At 34.2% G+C, this 18,348-nt stretch overlaps 1 protein-coding gene across 4 annotated transcripts in view; it reads right to left on the bottom strand.

Annotated features, from left to right (window-relative positions):
• Positions 1 to 5,948: 5,948 nt before the first annotated feature.
• The window catches only part of Lin54 (lin-54 DREAM MuvB core complex component), a 74,449-nt gene continuing 62,049 nt past the window's right edge, over positions 5,949 to 18,348 (bottom strand). For all 4 annotated transcript variants that reach the window (XM_015499222.2, XM_015499224.2, XM_048784736.1 and 1 more), the window contains 6 exons: positions 17,479 to 17,570; positions 16,323 to 16,394; positions 15,319 to 15,421; positions 15,028 to 15,165; positions 10,691 to 10,893; positions 5,949 to 8,890 (listed from right to left, as the gene is read on the bottom strand). In XM_015499222.2, the coding sequence (XP_015354708.1) occupies positions 8,689 to 8,890; positions 10,691 to 10,893; positions 15,028 to 15,165; positions 15,319 to 15,421; positions 16,323 to 16,394; positions 17,479 to 17,570 (810 nt within the window). In that variant the 3' untranslated portion in view covers positions 5,949 to 8,688. The remainder of the gene's footprint in view (positions 8,891 to 10,690; positions 10,894 to 15,027; positions 15,166 to 15,318; positions 15,422 to 16,322; positions 16,395 to 17,478; positions 17,571 to 18,348) is intronic.

Raw genomic sequence — 18,348 nt, 5'->3', positions numbered from 1 at the left:
CTCTGCTCATGTCTTGGAATGGCCCATAGCATTTGAGTTTTCCAAACTGTACAAAGTAGTAAGTCTCTCAGAACAGACCACCAACAGGTGCTATCTTTGAAGTTACTCCTATAAGAGTGATTTGAACTGATACACTTTTGACTTGTTCAAAGAGTAACAACCATTCAGAATCACCCAAACATGGGCTCCTTTGCTAAATAACTACATTTCCTTAAAGAGCTTTGGTTTATAATTCTTAAGAATGTTAGCAAAATACTTATAAAACCTTTATATTTCATATTTAAAAATGAAAGTTAAGTTGTGCTTTGAACATTAGGCTAAAGTAAAAAGCAATTACCGCAAAGATCCCCTTGTCCCGGGGTACTCTAAAATAGAAAAACTTTGTCAGACAGAAGGTAAGTCTTTGAACCATGAGATTGTTCTTTGTGTTATATCCAAGCAGGAAAATGCAGTCTGGGAAGAGTAAAGGTGATGTGGTTTTTACTATCCAAGTCCCTGGATTTTGAAATATTTCTTTTGAATAATATAATAGGGTGGATACTTCACCATTTGACTCCTATTGGAAGAACCCAGTGCTCATCAGAGACTGGGAAGAAGCCTTTATTTCAACTTCTGTTCTTTCTGAGATGTGTTTTCAGGGAGGCTAAAATAATCAAACATACCAATATTGATTGACTAATAGAATCATAGCATGTGATTAATAAACTAGAAAATAATGGTCTATTTAGACAATGGATATGGAAAATTTTGTCTTAATTACATAATGGTATTTGTCCCTCAGAAATTTAGGAGTTTAAATCCAAAGGTGGAAAGCATGTTAAGAATAATTTTCTCCACTCTCTCACACATTTGAAAAGATAAGTAGAAAAGCATGCAGGTACCTAATTTTCACAAATAGGAGCATGCTAATGGATAAAAGAAATAAGAACGTATTACTCACCTGCCTTATAAAACATGTCTTTTTTGTCATTGAGTGTCACAAAATAAAGTTAATGCTAATATAAAATTTTAAATTACAAAAGATTGCTGGGTGTGGTGGTACAGTCCTGTAATTCCAGCAACTTGGAAGGCGGAGGGAAGAGTATCACAAGTTTGAGGCCAACCTCAGCTTCTTAGACCCTGTCGCAAAAAATAAAAAAAGATCCGAGCGCAGTGATGCACACATGTAATCCTAGTAGCTCGGGAGGCTAAGACAGGAGGGTGGCGAGTTCAAAGGCAGCCTCAGCAATAGCATGGTGCCAAGCAACTCAGTGAGACCCTGTCTCTAAATATAAAATACAGAATAGGCTGGGAATGTGGCTCAGTGGTCGAGTGCCCCTGAGCTCAATCCCTGGTACCACCCCCCCAAAAAAAGGGTTGGAGATAGCTCAGTAGTAAAATGCCCCTGGGTTTGATCCCCAATGCCACCGGAAAAAAAAATAATAATAATTACAAAGTAAAAGTTGAAATTCCCCTTAAAAAGTCTGTCTTGGTGTATTTGTTTATTCTACCTCAGAGACATATGTTTTGAAATATAATCAGTGTTATATTTTACACAAGAACCTATTACTATAGAAATTTCAGTCTTATGGGTTTTTTTGTTTGAAAATCACCACCATTAATTTATTGCTTATATAAATCAAGTTTTGTACCTGAGCTTTATTTAAAGCAAGGTTCACATCTATAGTGTCTGTTACTCCTTGTTGTTATGTTTGACTAATGTACTAATATATTCTGTATTTAAAGAAATTAAGTGTTTCGTGTTATTCCTTTCAGTGCTGGATAAATTGGGCAAATGTTGAAGGTGAGAGAGAATATTTCCATTACTACTTTTAGCTCATTTAATTGCTTTATATCCCTTTTACCTGATATAGCATGCTTTGCAGCAAAATATTCATATTTGATTAAGGTATTAGTTATAATTTCTACTCTGCATCTTTTTTTTCCTTCAGAGAAAAACATTCTCTTAAAAAAAATTTATTCATCCTACTTTCCAACAAATAGAGTTGGGATAACTGGATATCCACATGCAAAAGAATCAATTCAAAATGAATCAAAGAATTAAATGTCAGAGGTAAAGCTATAAAACTTAGAAGAAGGGGCTGGGGATTTAGCTCAGTTGGTAGAGTGCTTGCCTCGCATGCACAAAGCCCTGAGTTCAATCCCCAGCATCACCAAAAATAAATAAATAAAACTTAGAAGAAAATAGAACTGGATTAGGTGTTTGTGTTTTAGCTAAGACACCAAAAAAAGAAAAGAAACAATAGAAATTGGACTTCATCAAAATTAAAAACATGTTTACATGTTTCAAGGAGATATCAAAAATGTAAGACTAGGGCTGTTGCTCAGTGGTATAGCACTTGCCTCACATATGTGGAGTACTGGGATTTAATCCTCAGCACCACATAAAAATAAATAAATATTGTGTCCATCTACAACTAAAAAAATATTTTTTAAAAAATGTGAAAGAGGGCTGGAGATGTGGCTCAAGCAGTAGCGTGCTCGCCTGGCATGCGTGCGGCCCGGGTTCGATCCTCAGCACCACATACAAACAAAAATGTTGTGTCTGCTTAAAAAAAAAAAAATGTGAAAGACTGGGGCTGGGGATGTGGCTCAAGTGATAGCGCACTCGCCTAGCATACGTGAAGCACTGGGTTTGGTTCTCAGCACCACATAAATGTGAAATAAAGATACTATGTCCACCTAGAAACTAAAGAAATAAATATTTAAAAAAAAATTTAAAGACTACGAATGGAGTGAAAAGAAATTTTGGAAACCATTTCTCATATAGGATTTGAGTCCAGAATAAATACACTAATAACTCCTATAACTCAATAACCAAAATTTTAAAAATGGGTAAAGAATAAGTAGACATTACCATAGGAGATAGTCAAACAGCCCCAAATGACTATGTTTGGCATCATGAGCCATCTAAGAAATGCAAATCAAATCACTGTAAAAATGTCTCTTCTGACCAACCAGGATGGCCATAATAAAGAAGACATAGCAAGTGCTGGCAAGAATGGGGAAATTGTAACCTTCATTCACTGTTGGTGAGAATGCTAAATAATACAGCTAGTGCATATGCTTAGAAAAACAGCCTGGCAGCTCCTAAAACAGTTTAACAGGGTTAACTATAACCAGTGGTGCTCTTAGGCATATTAGCAAGAGAAATTAAAACATGACCACACAAAAATTTGTACACAAACTTCATAACATAATAGCCCAAAGGGAAAAAAAATCCCTAAAAGTCTGGTGACTGCTAAGTGGGTAAATAAAAATATGCTATATCTATACAATGGGTCATACAGTAAGTGTATGTTTAACCTTATAACTGCCAAAACTTTTTACAAAGTGTACCGTTTGTCATTCCGACTCCAAAGTTCAAAAATTCCAATTGCTCTACCTCCTCCTCAGCATTTGGTAATGTCGGGTTTTGTTTTCTGTTTGAAATAGCTAAGGTGTGTAGTGATCTTTCATTTTTATTTGCATTATCCTAATGGCTAATGATGTGGAGTACATTTTCATCTCCCTTGTTTTTCATTTATCTCTTTAGGTAAAATGTCGGTTCAATTCTTAGGCCCGTATTTTGGAAAGTTGGTTGCTTTCTCAGTGTTATATATTCTAGATATTTGTTTGTTGCCCTGTCAGATGTGTTTTGCAAATATTTTTCACAGTTTGTAACTATTTAAATTTTCATAATATCTTTTGAAGAGTAAATAAATTTTCATAAGTCTAATATTTCCAATTTTCTTTTAGGGATTATACTTTTTAATATTCAAGAAAATCTTTGCCTAAGCCAAAGTATCAGGATTTTCTTACAGATATTTAGTAGTTTATGTTTTACATTTAAGTCACAATCCATTTTAAGTTAACTTTGGTATATGAGTTAAGGTTCATGTTTTAATTTTGAATCCAGAACCTCAGACATGCTAGCCAGGTGGCTCTACCACTGAGCCACATCCCTAACCCTTTTTAGTTTGAGACAATCTTGCTAAGTTGCTCAGGCTGGCCTCAAACTTGTATTCTTCTTGCCTCAGTGTTGTGAACAGCTGAAATTATAGGTATTTGCCACCATGCCCAGCAGGTAGATTGGTATTTTGACATATAGACATCCCAACACTATTTGTTTAAAAGATTGTCCTATCCTTTCTCTGTTGAATAACCTTTGTACCCCTCTCAAAAAAATTACTATATATTTATATATGTATATGGTTGTTTTTGTACTCAATATTTTTTCACTGATTTTCACCTATGGGTCTATCATTTCACCAAGACCAGAGTATTTTTACTCTAGCCTTTTCTTTCTTTCTTTTTTAGTTTTGTAATTGTAGGTGTACACAATACCTTTATTTACTTTTATGTGGTGCTGGAGATTGAACCAAGTGCTTCGAACATGCTAGGTAAGAGCTCTACCATGGAGGTACAACTGCATTCCCCCTTATATAAGTTTTTGAAATCAGGTGGAAGTCCTCCATCTTTGTTCTGTTTTCAAAAATGCTTTAGCTATTCTAATTGTCCTTTTCCATGTAGATTGTATAATGAGGATGTCAATTTTTACAGAAATCCCTGCAGGGATTTTAACCAGAATTTTGTCACAGAGTTCTGCTGAATCTGTAGATCATTTGGGGGAAAGCTGGCACACTGAATCTTTCAGTCCTAAAAAAGGGCATCGTGTTATCTTTTTTCTTTGATTCTTATCAGTAATTTCTATTTTTCACTATACAGACTTTATATATTTTGGGAGGAGGAGGATTTCATGCATTTTTTCTGCTGGTATAAATGGTAATTTTAAAATTTCAGTTTCTAAATTATTGCTGCTGTGTACAAGTATAGTTGACTTTTACATATTGATCTTGCTAACCTCACTTGGTAGTCCTAGTAGCTTTCCTTAAATTCTTTGCTTTTCTGCATAGGCAATCATATTATCTACAAATATAGTCTCACTCATTTCTGATCTGTGGGCCATTTTTCCCCCCTTGCCTTTGTACAATGACCTCTACTGCTGAATTGAAAAAGAGTGCCTTGTTCCAAGTCTTTGAAAACATGTCTTTACCATGTGTACTGTGAGCTTTTGGCTTTTTTTTTTTTTTTTCAGTTGTAGGTGGACACAATACCTTTATTTTATTTATTTATATGTAGTGCTAAGGTTCAAATCCAGGGCCTTACATATGTTAGGTGAGTACTCTACCACTGAGCCATAATCCCAGCCCAGCTTTTTTATCAGGTTTATTCTCGATTTGTGAGAGTTGCTTTTTGATCATAAATGGGTATTGAATTTTCTTTCTTCTGCACCTTTTTGAGGGAGAATTTTTGAGATAGAAATTCTAAGTTTTTCTATATGCACAGTCATTTTTTACATTTGAAATGAGTATTTCATTTTTTAAAATATATTGATTTCAGTGAATTACATTGTTTTTAAGTGTTGGATCAACTTTTTATTTCTGGGATAGTCAGTTCTACTTGGTCATGATGTATTTTTATATATTGACATATTTCATTTGCCAATTTAAATTAGTTTCATTGAAGTCCCTGTGATCTTAACAATAAACAGTTTCTTGCATATACATTATAATTTATTGCCTTTGAGTAGAAACTACTATTTTTTTAAACTGATAATGTTTAAATTCTCTCACAAAATCTACTTTTGAGAAGAAAATATTTAAATTAAAAAAAATTTATCATTATAAGGCTCAGTTGGTAGAGAGCTTATCTCCCACACACAAGGCTCTGGGTTCAATCCCCAGCACCATAGACACACAAAAAAAGCCATTATAGCTTTCATTTTATAAAGTCACTTGGATCGAGCTAGTTCAGTGGTGGAACTTGCTTGGTATTGTGTAAGGCCTTGTGGGGGATGGGGATGGATACTAGTTCTTAAAAAGCTCACATTTGATCTACAATAAATATGGATTAAAGAAGTCTTAAGAAAAAAAAGCCTTAAATAAATATAGAAAATAACCCCCGTATTAAAGACTTCAGGTGACTGGCTTTAATTGGCAACTCCAGAATTCTATATAAAAATACGTAAGGGATACAATATAGCCAAACGTAGGACTAGAGATCCTGTTTGAAGCTTCAATTACAAGACACATTAATTTTCTTAATGATGTTTTACAACAGTAAAAATACAAAACTTTTCTAAAGGTATTTCTATTTACATGAGATTGAGAAAATGTCCGTCATTAAATATGAAAAAAATGGGAAAGCTAAAGCATTACACACCTCCTCCCTCACCCAGTATGTTCTCATTGTTTTAGTACTTACTTGTAGCATTAAGATTCTGAGAGATGAGACCTACAGGTTGCTTTTAGTTCTTCAGGGATAAGGAAACAAAAGTGGTCATCATAATAACATCATACATTAAAACGCAAAGAGTAGATGGAGTTTCTGCTCTTAGAAGAAAGCAGGAAAGGGAGAAAGCACATTCTCATTTCAAAGCAATTTATGTTAATGATAATTAGGCAAAAATAATTTTTGCTTGTGTTTTCAGAAGTAATGTCAAATTTACTTGAAAGATAATTTAAAAGGTTTCTTGCAATTAAATAGTTAAAAGTGGCATTAAACTAAAGAAAGAATGCAAAACCTTTATTTTTTTACAGAATAGTATAAATGTTTATTTTCTGTATGATTTACTTTCCTATCCTGTTTTTACAATATAGAAAAGTGTATTTGAATAGCTCTAGTAAATATAAATTTAATCTTTCTACTTTGGGATGTAAATAGAGCTAGAAAATTATATACCCAACCCTCCCCAAATAGTCTTTTAAAATTGTTGGATTAATGTGGCTATTAATCTTGTTCAGCAATTTGATGCAAATGCCTAAATACAAAAAGTTGTTTAGTAAGTACTACACAGGAAGAAAAAGGCTTAATTCTTTAGATAGCTTCTTGAAAATCAAAAACTAGTAGCATTTGATTGCACCTTCAAATTTTTACAAGCAAGACATTCTTAAGCAATGCCATCATACATAATCTACAATTGTAATCAAAATTTCACAAACATTTTCTGCACACTGTATATAAATACACATCACAATGGTGCAATTAGAATTAACACAGAATATATACAAAATGAACAAAGTTTAGGTTCAGACCAAAAACTTATTGCAATCTTTTGAAAAATAACTTCATTAGATATTATTTTATCCTCTTACAGTAATTTACATTTATACAAATTTAATTAGACATACTAGATTGAGGTGCTAAGAATGTTTGCACTATCTACATTTAAAGTTACTGCACTATAATTTTATAAATCCAAATTTCAAAAGAAGGATACTTTAATGAATAACGGAATCCTCTTCTGGACTACTTAATTTCTATTGCCTATATCTTGCATGTTCATATGAACATATATACACACTTAATACATACAACTATAGAGTCCTTGTAGGAAATGTAATGATCATATACTAATAATTACTGAGGATTAAAGTACCTAACAAAACGCCTGAATTCCAACATGGTTTTTTGTTGTTGTTGTTTTGTCATAAAATCAGGAGTCCTATTAAAAGGCTCTTAAATTCATAGAGTTTTTAAATTACTGAAAATGATTTAGGTAATTTCAACAATTATCTGAAAACACACGTACCTTCAGCTTACCAAATCACTGGCTAAAAATAATGGCATATTAAACATCCCATATAAAAAAAATCCCACTATAATTTTGAATGCTTTGTTAGGCAGCCCATTTGAGTAAATCAATTAAGAGTCGTGTATTGGTTTGAAAATTTTCTGTTCAAAAGTCTACAAAGAAAACTGTAGAGATGAAAAATCTTTCCCTAAATTCATTCTCTTACAGCTTCTTTATTCCTTATATCTCCATTCAAGCCAAATTTTATACTTGATAGTTATGAGAGGATCTACATTATCACTACATAATGTTTACTTCTATTCACACATACCTCATTTTAACAATACCCAGCAATCACTTCAACAATTTATTATTTCAAACACATACCACCTCTGAAAGACAATGGAGACATCCTTCAGCATGTTAGCCATTCCTCATTATAGAAAAACTGCCCATCTTTTGAAAATCACTTACTGTCCCTTAATATTTTGTTTTCTTTTGTTCTGTTTTTTGGAAAATATAACTTTTAATTTTAAAAGTGTGCCTGGGGATTACTTCCCCTTCTAATTTACCAAAGTGACAATAGCATATCCCAGAATTCACCCTAAAAAAGCTAATTTTTCTTAAGAAGATAGCACTTTTCTAAACATAAGATGTCGTCCAAATATGTTCCATAATTTGTTTATGTAGACATTCTGTCTATGTTTATTCTAAATCTAGAACCAAAGAATGACTTGGCAATACCAATGCTGCTTTGGTTTTTTCTAGTGAACAAAGTCATACAACGCCATACATTATAAATTATATCATAGTAATTTATAAATGTTCTTTGCCAATAGAATCAGAAGGATAGAACATCTAATTCTTAAGAAACCCAAGTAAATTAAAAATCTATATAATACAATAAAGAAAAAATTTTAAAAGAAAAATTCTATTTAGAAGGGGCATAGAATTAACTAAGATTTAAAATGTACTAATTTCCTCATTTAAAATTTCTTCTCTTTCAATATTATAATTTCAGGTCTCTTAAAACAAGGACTGAATTCAAATACAGTAATTGTTAAACTATCTTCCAGACAGTCAAGCATCCTTAAAATTTCTGTACAGGTTCATTTATCAGTCTTGTGCAAGAGTTAGCAATTCATGGCACAAGGGTCACTTTTTGCTTTTCCTGCAGAGTTGATGACGCTCATCAAACATCGTCCGAATTCCTCAAGAATCATCCGCTCTGCTGCTGCCTTTGATTTTCCCTTCTTGTCTGCCTGCTCTGCCTGGGCGAGAAGGCAATTACATGTGGCTTCAGCTACTTCCTTAGTTACAAATGTAAATGGCAACCTGAAATGATTTTTGAGAGAGAAAGAGAGAGATGATGATGGGGTTGAATTACAAAAGTAACATCCTTTTGTACTGACTCTTTGACAATTCCAGGTTCTACAACGAGCACAAACACATTCTAAAGTGCTTTAAAATACTGTTTGGGAAATACAACATTTAAGGTAAAATATGTGATTACTTTGACAAGGTTATTTGGTTAACTAAAAGATGTAATTCTACCTATGTAAGTTCCATGAGTGCAATCTTTGTTTTACTTAACTATGTTTTCCAGTGCCCAGAATAGATCCTGACACAGACATTTTTATATGAGTATTTGCTGAATGAATGAGTAATATTGGGAGTTGAAAGCACTATCTTTTAGGCAATAATGAAAATAAAATACTTTACCATACCCCCTTCTATTATTATTATCTCTTGGTACCAGATATTGAACTCAGTGGCACTCAACCACTGAGCCACATCCCCAGCCCTGAAATTAAACCACTATGACAGGTTGTCACACAATTTTACCAAAATCTTAAATGTACAAAGAAGCACTTTAAATTTTAAAATCTTAATATTACAATAACATTACACAATTAGTAATATAACATAATAAAAGTGCTCATTATAAAGTCTTTGGGAACTACAAGAGAAGTAAAAGGAAAGAAAGAATCCCAGGATGGAAATAATTAGACAAAGGCTTGTTAGCATGCTGGTATAGCTTTATAGTATTTTTTGTAACAATAGTTTTTTTGTTTTGTTTTGTTGGTATCATGGATTGAACCCAGAGGAACTTTACCACTGAGCCACATCCCCAACCCCTTTTTATATTTTATTTAGAGACAGGGCCTTGCTGAGTTACTGAGACTGACTGTGAACTTGTGATCCTCCTGCCTCAGCTGCCCAAGCCACTGAGATTCAGGCATGCACCACTGCACTCAGCAATAGTTTTAATTATAATATATAATTTTGTGTTTTCACTTCATATCATAAACATTTTCCCAAGTGGAAAGATTGTAAATATTTTATGTAGCAGTATCTTTAATCTCCACATGGAGATCTGATTTAAAGATTTACTAAAAGACCAGGAAGGACCCATACCATAACAGTAACTACTAAGTTCCACTTTATTCAGTCAAGAAACATTTGCAAATTATATTTCAGTTGTAAGAGAACTAAAAGCTGAACTACTTTGTACAAAGGAGCCTTCCTTGTATAAGCATTAGATCTTATTTCAACTTAAGCATTTTAAATAAAAGCCCACTTGGAAGGCTTATACCACTTAATAATTTCTCAAATAAATTCTCTAATAAGCTTTTAAATATAAACCCAAGTCCAAACTGCAAACTGTATTGGCATCAGGCCCTGATAAATGCTGGGGATAGAATAATTACATTCTGAAAGGGGTATAAAATTTTTGGTTTTCTTAGGAGATTCTAAAAATTACATACTTATCTACCTACCACTGAACTACATCCCCATCCCCCTTCTATTTTTCACTTTAGATGGGGTCTAAGTTGCTGAGGTTGGCCTCAAACTTGAGATCCTCCTGCCTCAGCCTCTTGAGTTGCTAGAATTATAGGCCTAAGCCCCCTCATCTAGCTTACTGTGCATTTAGAATTGTACAATATATTTGACAAGAGATTGTTCTGTTATCCTTAAATTCCTTAAAGTAAATATAGATAGAAAGGAAATTTTAAAAATCAGGTTTTCAATAACCAAAAGTATAAACTCAACTTTTGTCTCTCTCCAAGAGAAACTTTACTAAAAATGAATATTTGAGAAACACTATAAAAAGAGATAAAAATATTGACTTACTTTCCTCCTCCACTATTCAAAGCCGGTGTTGGCCTAGTAAGTAAGTCTGAAATCTGAGAGGATAATTTTGTCTTCGCTGCTGTTTGTTGCTGCACCCTTACTTCAGCTGCATCTGCCAAATGCATCAATGTCTTTCTTTCTGGGCTTTCTTCAAAATTCTTACAGCCAATACATTTACATATTGAGGAACACATTATTTTTGCCTAAAAAATTTATAAAAGTTTCCAAATCAAAACAAAAAAACATTACTATAAGTAGATTCCACAATCAGATTACCAAATAATAACATTACCTAATCAACTGACATAAGATTAGATGGAAGCATCTATTTCTGTCAATGACTAAATGGGCTAAGTATGCAGGTGGCTAGGTCAGGTAGTCTAAAGTCTGAAAATGGCCAAACAATGTTGATGTTCATATCCTTTCATGTCCATTTTCCCCCTACTATGAATATAGATTTTCCTCCTGGCATGAATAGCCCATTTTCTTCATAAGGACTATGAATGACACATTAAAATATTAAAAAGGATCATTTAGGGGGCTGGGGATGTGGCTCAGCAACACAACACTCGCCTAGCATGTTTGAGGCCCTGGGGTCGATCCTCGACACCATATAACAATAAATAAATAAAATAAAGACATTGTGTCCAACCACAGCTAAAAAATAAATATTACAAAAAAAAAAAAAAAAAGATGGTCATTCAGAATTAAACCACCTCAATCAAATCACCATTTGTTATTTTTGTTTTTGCAGTCCTGGAGATTGAACCCCAAGCTTGTGCACACACTCTACCACTAAGCTATATCTCAGCCCATTTTATTTTTTGTTTTCTGAGACAGGGTCTCTTCAATTTGCCCAGGCTGACCTTGAACTAACTTGTGATCCTCCTCTCTCAGCTTCCCAAGTAGCTGGGATTACAGGTGAACTCCACCACACCTGGCCATACATGCTGTTTTTTATATGTCCCTCACTGAATTCTCTTTCCTCTTCAGATTCCTAGAACGCTTCAAAAATCTATAAATTAATAATCTAGTGTGAAGATCCATGTAAAAATATATATTTATATGAGAACCTAGATCTATGTACATACCAACTCAAGGTATACAGAATTCTCTTTTTAGTTTGTTTTACAGAATCATATACCTACTTTTTTGCATCTTGTTTTCCTTATACTCCAACACTTCATAAAATACTATCCCCTTCCAGTCATTTGGCAGAGCTAGAATTCATTCTGTTTAATGGCTGGGTATTAATCCCTGGTAAGATATGTCATGTTTTATTAGGGAATACATTCCCCTATCAATGAATATTTGTTTTGTTTCCAGTTCACTGGTAATACAAACAATGCATACAAAGATGGGGGGTGGGTAATAAAATTATGCTTTTATTTCTCTAAGCCAGATCTTTATAATGGTGCTCACTGGTCGAAGAATATAAGTTCCTATTGTTTGTTTGTTTGATACCAGGGATTGAACTCAGGGGCACTCGACCACTGAGCCACATCCCTAGCCCTATTTGTATTTTACTTAGAGACAGGGTCTCACTGACTTTGCTGAGGCTGGCTCTGAACTCAAAATTCTCCTGTTTCAGCCTCCTGAGCTGCTGGGATTAGGATATATGTATTTTAATTTTAAGAGATATAATCAGATTGCTTTTTCCAGCTGTAACTAACACCTCTTCACATCTCATCAGCAATTAAGGCTGTCCTACATTCCCTCCAATAATAGATGCTCCAACTCTTTTTAATTTTTAGTATTTTCCAATCTGATTGGGGATAACATAAAGTGAAACCACATTGTTATTTACATTTCCCTGACTCCTAAAAAATTTGAATATTTTTTTTTAGTCTCATTTTCTTCAGTGAACCTGTATCGATTTAAATAAATAAACCTATCCTCTCTCTATAGCACCTAGCAAGGTAAATGGACCAGATTTTAAACACATTTACTCTACTCCTTTCTTACAATACACCAATAAATAAAGGAACAATGGATATATGTTTGGTGTTGGGTGCAGAGCAGGCTGAACTGTGTTGCCTGCAGGGCAGGCTGAACAGATGTTGGCTGCAAGATAGCCCACGCACTCAAACCCCCCTCTATCTGGTCCTTTATCTCCTGTTTGTGTCAAGTCCCGCTCAAGGCTGAACACTTAACCCCCCCTTGGGCCAACAAGGCAGCTTGCAGACCCAGAGGCCCTATTAGATTTGGGCTATAAAAACTCCCTCCTGCCAGGCCCCCTCTCTCTTGCTCTTTCACTCTTGCTCTCCCTCTCTCTCTTGCTCTTTCTCTCTTGCTCTCTCTCTCTTGCTCTTTATCTTTCTTACACTCTCTCTCTCTCTCTTGCTCTTGCTCTCTCCCTGTTCATCTCTTCTCTTTTCTCTCTCTCTCTTTCCTTCTTTCCTTTCTCTTTGTTGCACTGCTGCAATAAAGATCTTTTGGTTGCTCCGAGTGTTGTGGTCACTTTCCTTTCATTTGGCTTCACTGGATTACTCCCAATTAACAGGCTTATTTGGGACTCCAACTAAAGCAACACTTAATATGCATCTAATGATGAAGAAAGAAAATTCCTGGCCCTGGAGCAGAGAATTATCAATGATGGTAACTTGGATTCTTTTTTTTTTTTTTTATTCGTTAAATTGCTGATGGACTTTTACCTTATTTATTAATTTATTTAAATGTGGTGCTAAGAATCAAACCCAGTGCCTCAGAGATGCTAGGCAAGCGCTCTACCACTGAGCCACAACCCCAGCTGGGATAATGTTTTACTAAGACCAAAGGTGCTCAGGAAAGAAAAATGACAATGACAAGGAATCCTCTAGACTTTGCTAATTTACCTTCCCCAACAACCAAAGTAGGGTGAGCAGGTTACAAGAAGACACAATCATTTAAATAACAATGGACAGCCAACTCATACAATCAACTAGGCCTGAAGGCATGTGAAAGGATTATGTATGTATTGTCCACTTGGAAATCAATTGGACAAAAACCCAACTAAACTGAAGATTAATTTGTCAACGTAACAAAACTTCAGACAAAATTCTGACAGTACAAACTGCTACAACATCACTATTCACAGTGAGTCAATTAGCCACTGCTATTCTTAGTTAGAATACTATATACAATATCTTGCATACAACACATTTTGTATGACAGAGGGCACTGAATTTCAGAACATACCTTACCAATGCTGAGTATAACCATTGATGGTGGTACAAGGCTATGCTTTCTGCCAAAGCATTGAAAAAAGTCTCCCTCTGAGAATGGCATTTGAAAGAATAAAAATAATAAAAGAAGAAAGCCAACTGTAGGAATAACTAATCCAATAGACTGTCAGTAGAGAGTTTCAAGCACATCAGGAGACATTATGGTAACCAAGGGTTAATCTCAGGCAAAACTAGATTGTTATGTTTAAATTTTTAAAATAATAAGTTCTATAGTATTTTGTCTAAAGCAAGAAGGGGAGGCTTTACACTGCATCTATCAAAGCAGAGCAGAAACTACATCCTCCAGAGAAGATGGCTGAGTCATAAATAAAAACAGCCAACTGGGTGTGACAATGAAACAGTGAAAATGGACCCAGGCACCTAACAGTGAACGGAACCTTATCCAGTAATGTCCATATTCCTCCCTTCGTATATGAATGTTTATAAAGCCAACTAAAATTTTTTTTTTTATTTTTTTGGTACCAAGGATTGAACTTAATCACTGAGCCACATCCCTAGTCCTTTTTATATTTTGTTCTCACTGAGTTGCTTAGGGCCTTGCCAAGTTGTTGAGGCTGACTTTGAACTTGTAATCCACCTGCCTCAGCTTCCCAAGCTGCTTCGATTACAGGTGTGTGCCACCACACCTGGCCAAACTTCTCAATATAATTTAGTTTTCCACAGAGCAATGTTTTCTGAGGGGCACTGCTGGCTTTTCTGATCAAGATAATCCTTTATTTCAGGATTTCATTCTGGAAGATAGGCTATTTTGTATTCACATATTTCCAAAAAGCCTGTGGAGGTAAGTAGTACTGTCCCTCAGTTGAGAACCACTGCCCTATCTTCTGAAGCACTTTGATATTATTATCTGTATTGAAAAATCAATATACTGGTGCTCTAATTTGCATACTTTCAGGTATAATAATCAAGAAGTTATGAAACAGTAAATCAGCTGAGACCCCAATATGTAATGATAAGCCCAAGGGTCTTCCTCAAACAAGGCCCTTGGACTAACTGTGCATATTTTTGAACTATAATGGTAAGGTGATTTCCTGACATTAAAGTAAATTTTTATAGTATGTCCTTTCTAAAACTTTTCAAAAGACAGATTACTTTCCCCAACAAGCATCTCACCTCATAGCATTCACAGTAGTTTTTAAGACATCCTGATCGTTTGCAATTACATCCTTTGCTGTGACGTCGATCTGATTCTCCCTCCTTTCCTTTCCCTATCTTAGGCTTAAAAGCTTCTGGATTTCTGTCAAGGCATGCCTATCAAAACAGATCAAATATCAAAATTAAAGTGAAATCACATTAGATTAAATACTGCAAAGGAAATTAATTTTTTTTGTAAGACAATTGAGTTCTTTAAAAATGGGTAATACTGGAGATTTTTATCAGTTAAATGAAATAAAAAACAATCACCTTTATTGCTTTTTGCCTTTCATTTTCATGTTCCAAATTGTTGTAACAATTAGTACAGTTGCAATTGTTGCAAAATTCGCCATTTGCAAAGCAGTCACAGTACCTGGAAGGTAAAAATCAGTATAAGATAAAAAGTCATTATTAAATAAAATTGTCAAATGCATTATGTATGTAGGAAAGCCTTTTAAAAATGTACTCAGAGCTTCCTACTTACAGAATTAACCACACATTTGGATTTCAGCCATAACTGAGGCTCAACATTTAAGTCACCAACTCCTAGTCCAACTAAGTTGTTGTTAGTCCAACTAAGAACAGCTGCCAACACAAAAGATGTGACTTTATGAGCTCCTCAAATAAGTTATTTCAAAATCTTGGGGGAGGAGAAAAGAAAAGAAATGTACTGGCTACATTCAATTAGTGGAACTCACTCAGCTATAGCAATGTTTCTTTGGATTCTAAGACACTCTAGAAGACCAATGCTTTTTCACTGAATTGTTTCATGTCAAAGCTTTTGATTTAATGCTAATAAACTAATCATCCAACAATTTTTAAAAACTTTTTTTAGTGTTGATGGACCTTTATTTTATTCATTTATTTATATGTGGTGCTGAGAATTGAACCCAGTGCCTCACACATGTGAGGCAAGCGCTCTACCACTGAGCCACAAACCCAGCCCCTCATCCAACAATTTTAAAAACTCAGATTTTTAAAATAATCACCTCACTCAAGAGACCAAATACAAAAGTCATAAATATCAAACTTATTAATAAGGACATAAACTGTATGCAGTTGTGTTCCTAGCCCCAATGACTTGTATATAGCAAAGACTCTAAAAGTATTTCAATCAATGAAAGAATTCCTTTATGCTGCTGTATGTGCTCATTCACTTTTGTGTTTACTTTCTTGTATGTAATTGGCCTGTTAAGAATTTTTAATAATCTCCATTTAATTTTAAGAGCATTTCTAGTTTTATCAAGTAAGCAAACAACAGTAAAAACACTTACAATTTCAAACACAGCGATTTTGTACAGTTGCAGGGTTTTCTTGGCCGACTGGCAGATTCTGATGGAATTATACTATGCAGATATATTAAAAAAAAGGTATACATTTTAATCAATTAAAGATAACTACATACATTAGAAAATTATCCAAGCTATAAAAACCCTTTTAACATAAAATTTTAACAGATATATCCATCTCTATTAAAATTTGGCTATGTTCTTCTCTATATATGGGTTGGTTTTTTGTTTTGTTTTTTTTGTGGTGTTTAGCTTTTTGAATTCTTTNGGGCGGGGGGGGGCAGGCGGTACTAGGGATTAAACTTGGAGGCACTCAACCACTGAGCAACATCCCCAGCCCTATTTTGCACTTTATTTAGAGACAGAGTCTCACTGAATTGCTTAGTGCCTCACTTTTTGCTGAGGCTGGCTTTGAACTTGCGATCCTCCTATCTCAGCCTTCTGAGCCAGGGGTATTACAGGTGTGTGCCTTGCACCTGTCTTCTTCATATTTTTTTAAAAAGTTATCAATACCTGTTAAAGAACGCCCAAAAATATTCTATCTTCTGGGAGAGCATAAGTGGAAAACAGGGCATGTAGCTCAGTGGTAGAGCACTTGCCTAGCATGTGCAAAACCCTTAGGTTCAATACTGAATACCACAAAAAGGAAAAAAAAAATTAAAAAACAAAAATGGTTGAAAACAGTTCAGAACTCTTGGAATTCAATTATAAAAGGTAATGAGGAGAAAGGGGTGTGTAGAAGAGGAATGGGATGGTGGATATTAACTGGTTCCCTATCATTAACTAAATACTGATTCTAAACTGATTGCAAAAGTAGTAATCAACAGATTATCAAACAAAAAATAACAAAAAAAAAAGAACCTAACATAATTTTTAAAATAGTTAACATCATTTTAAGTCATTCAGAATGAGAGAATAATAAAATGTGGCAAAATTGATGAATCTGAATAAGGGAATTTGTGAGTTCTTTTGACTATTTCTATAACTTGTCTATTTTAAGTATTTCAAAATAGAAAGTACTTTTCTCTAAAGTACTCACATGGCTTTAAGAGGAAAAATCATTTGGAAGTATTTTGGAATAAATATAGTTAATGTTGCATTTAAATTGATCCAACAACTTACATATTTTCAAAATACTCACCCATTGAATGGGAGTCTTGCCTGGGTCTGGATACCAGATGTTCCAGTAAAATTAGAGTTGCTTGCTATAGACACATATGAAGACTGCTGTAGCTATATGTAAAGAAAGGGAAATTTAGATCATATTTGCAAAAATGAATAATGCTCTCAGGTACAAGAAGCATAAAGTATTACCAAGAAGCATAAATTCACCTACCAAAATAGAAAAAATATAATGGAGAATTTCATATAAAAAGCTAACACTAGGAGCACAAATAACATGAACGTTTTGCAGTACTAAATAATTAATTATTTTATTATGTCAGAATTATGGAAATTCTAGATGAATAAGCTGAAAGTAATAAAATAACACATATTGGCTAGAAAAAATGTAATGTGCCTTTATTACAAATCATAGAAAATGAGAAGTTACATGCATAACTGAGTTTCTATTTTATACCTATTTCTTTTTTCTTATTTTGTGGTACTGGGGATAAAGCCTGGGGCATCATACATATTGGGCAAGTGCTTTCCTGCTAAGCTACATCTCCAGCCCTTTTCATTTTATTTTTGAGATGTGGACTCACTAAGTTGTCCAGACTATCCCCAAATTTGGAACTTTCCTGCCTCAATTTCCAAAGTAGGGAAGCTGAGAATATAGTTGTACACCACTGCACCCAGCCCTCTGTTTTATACTGATTTTTAAATATAAGAAATGTTAATAATAAAAATTCTGAACATTTTTTTTAAATCAGTGGTCACATAACCTACTCCAAAATACATTTCATATAAAGTATACTTGTAGGTTTCTATTTCCTCTATTATAATCAGAGTTGATTGATTCAATCGTTTAGAACATGGTGCTAGTTAACTTGATCCTCAAATGACAAAG

The sequence above is a fragment of the Marmota marmota genome, unplaced genomic scaffold (assembly GCF_001458135.2).
Source record: "Marmota marmota marmota unplaced genomic scaffold, marMar, whole genome shotgun sequence".
Taxonomy (NCBI): Eukaryota; Metazoa; Chordata; class Mammalia; order Rodentia; family Sciuridae; genus Marmota; species Marmota marmota.
Note: the sequence above shows the minus strand (reverse complement) of the source record. Positions and strands in the feature narration are given on the sequence as shown.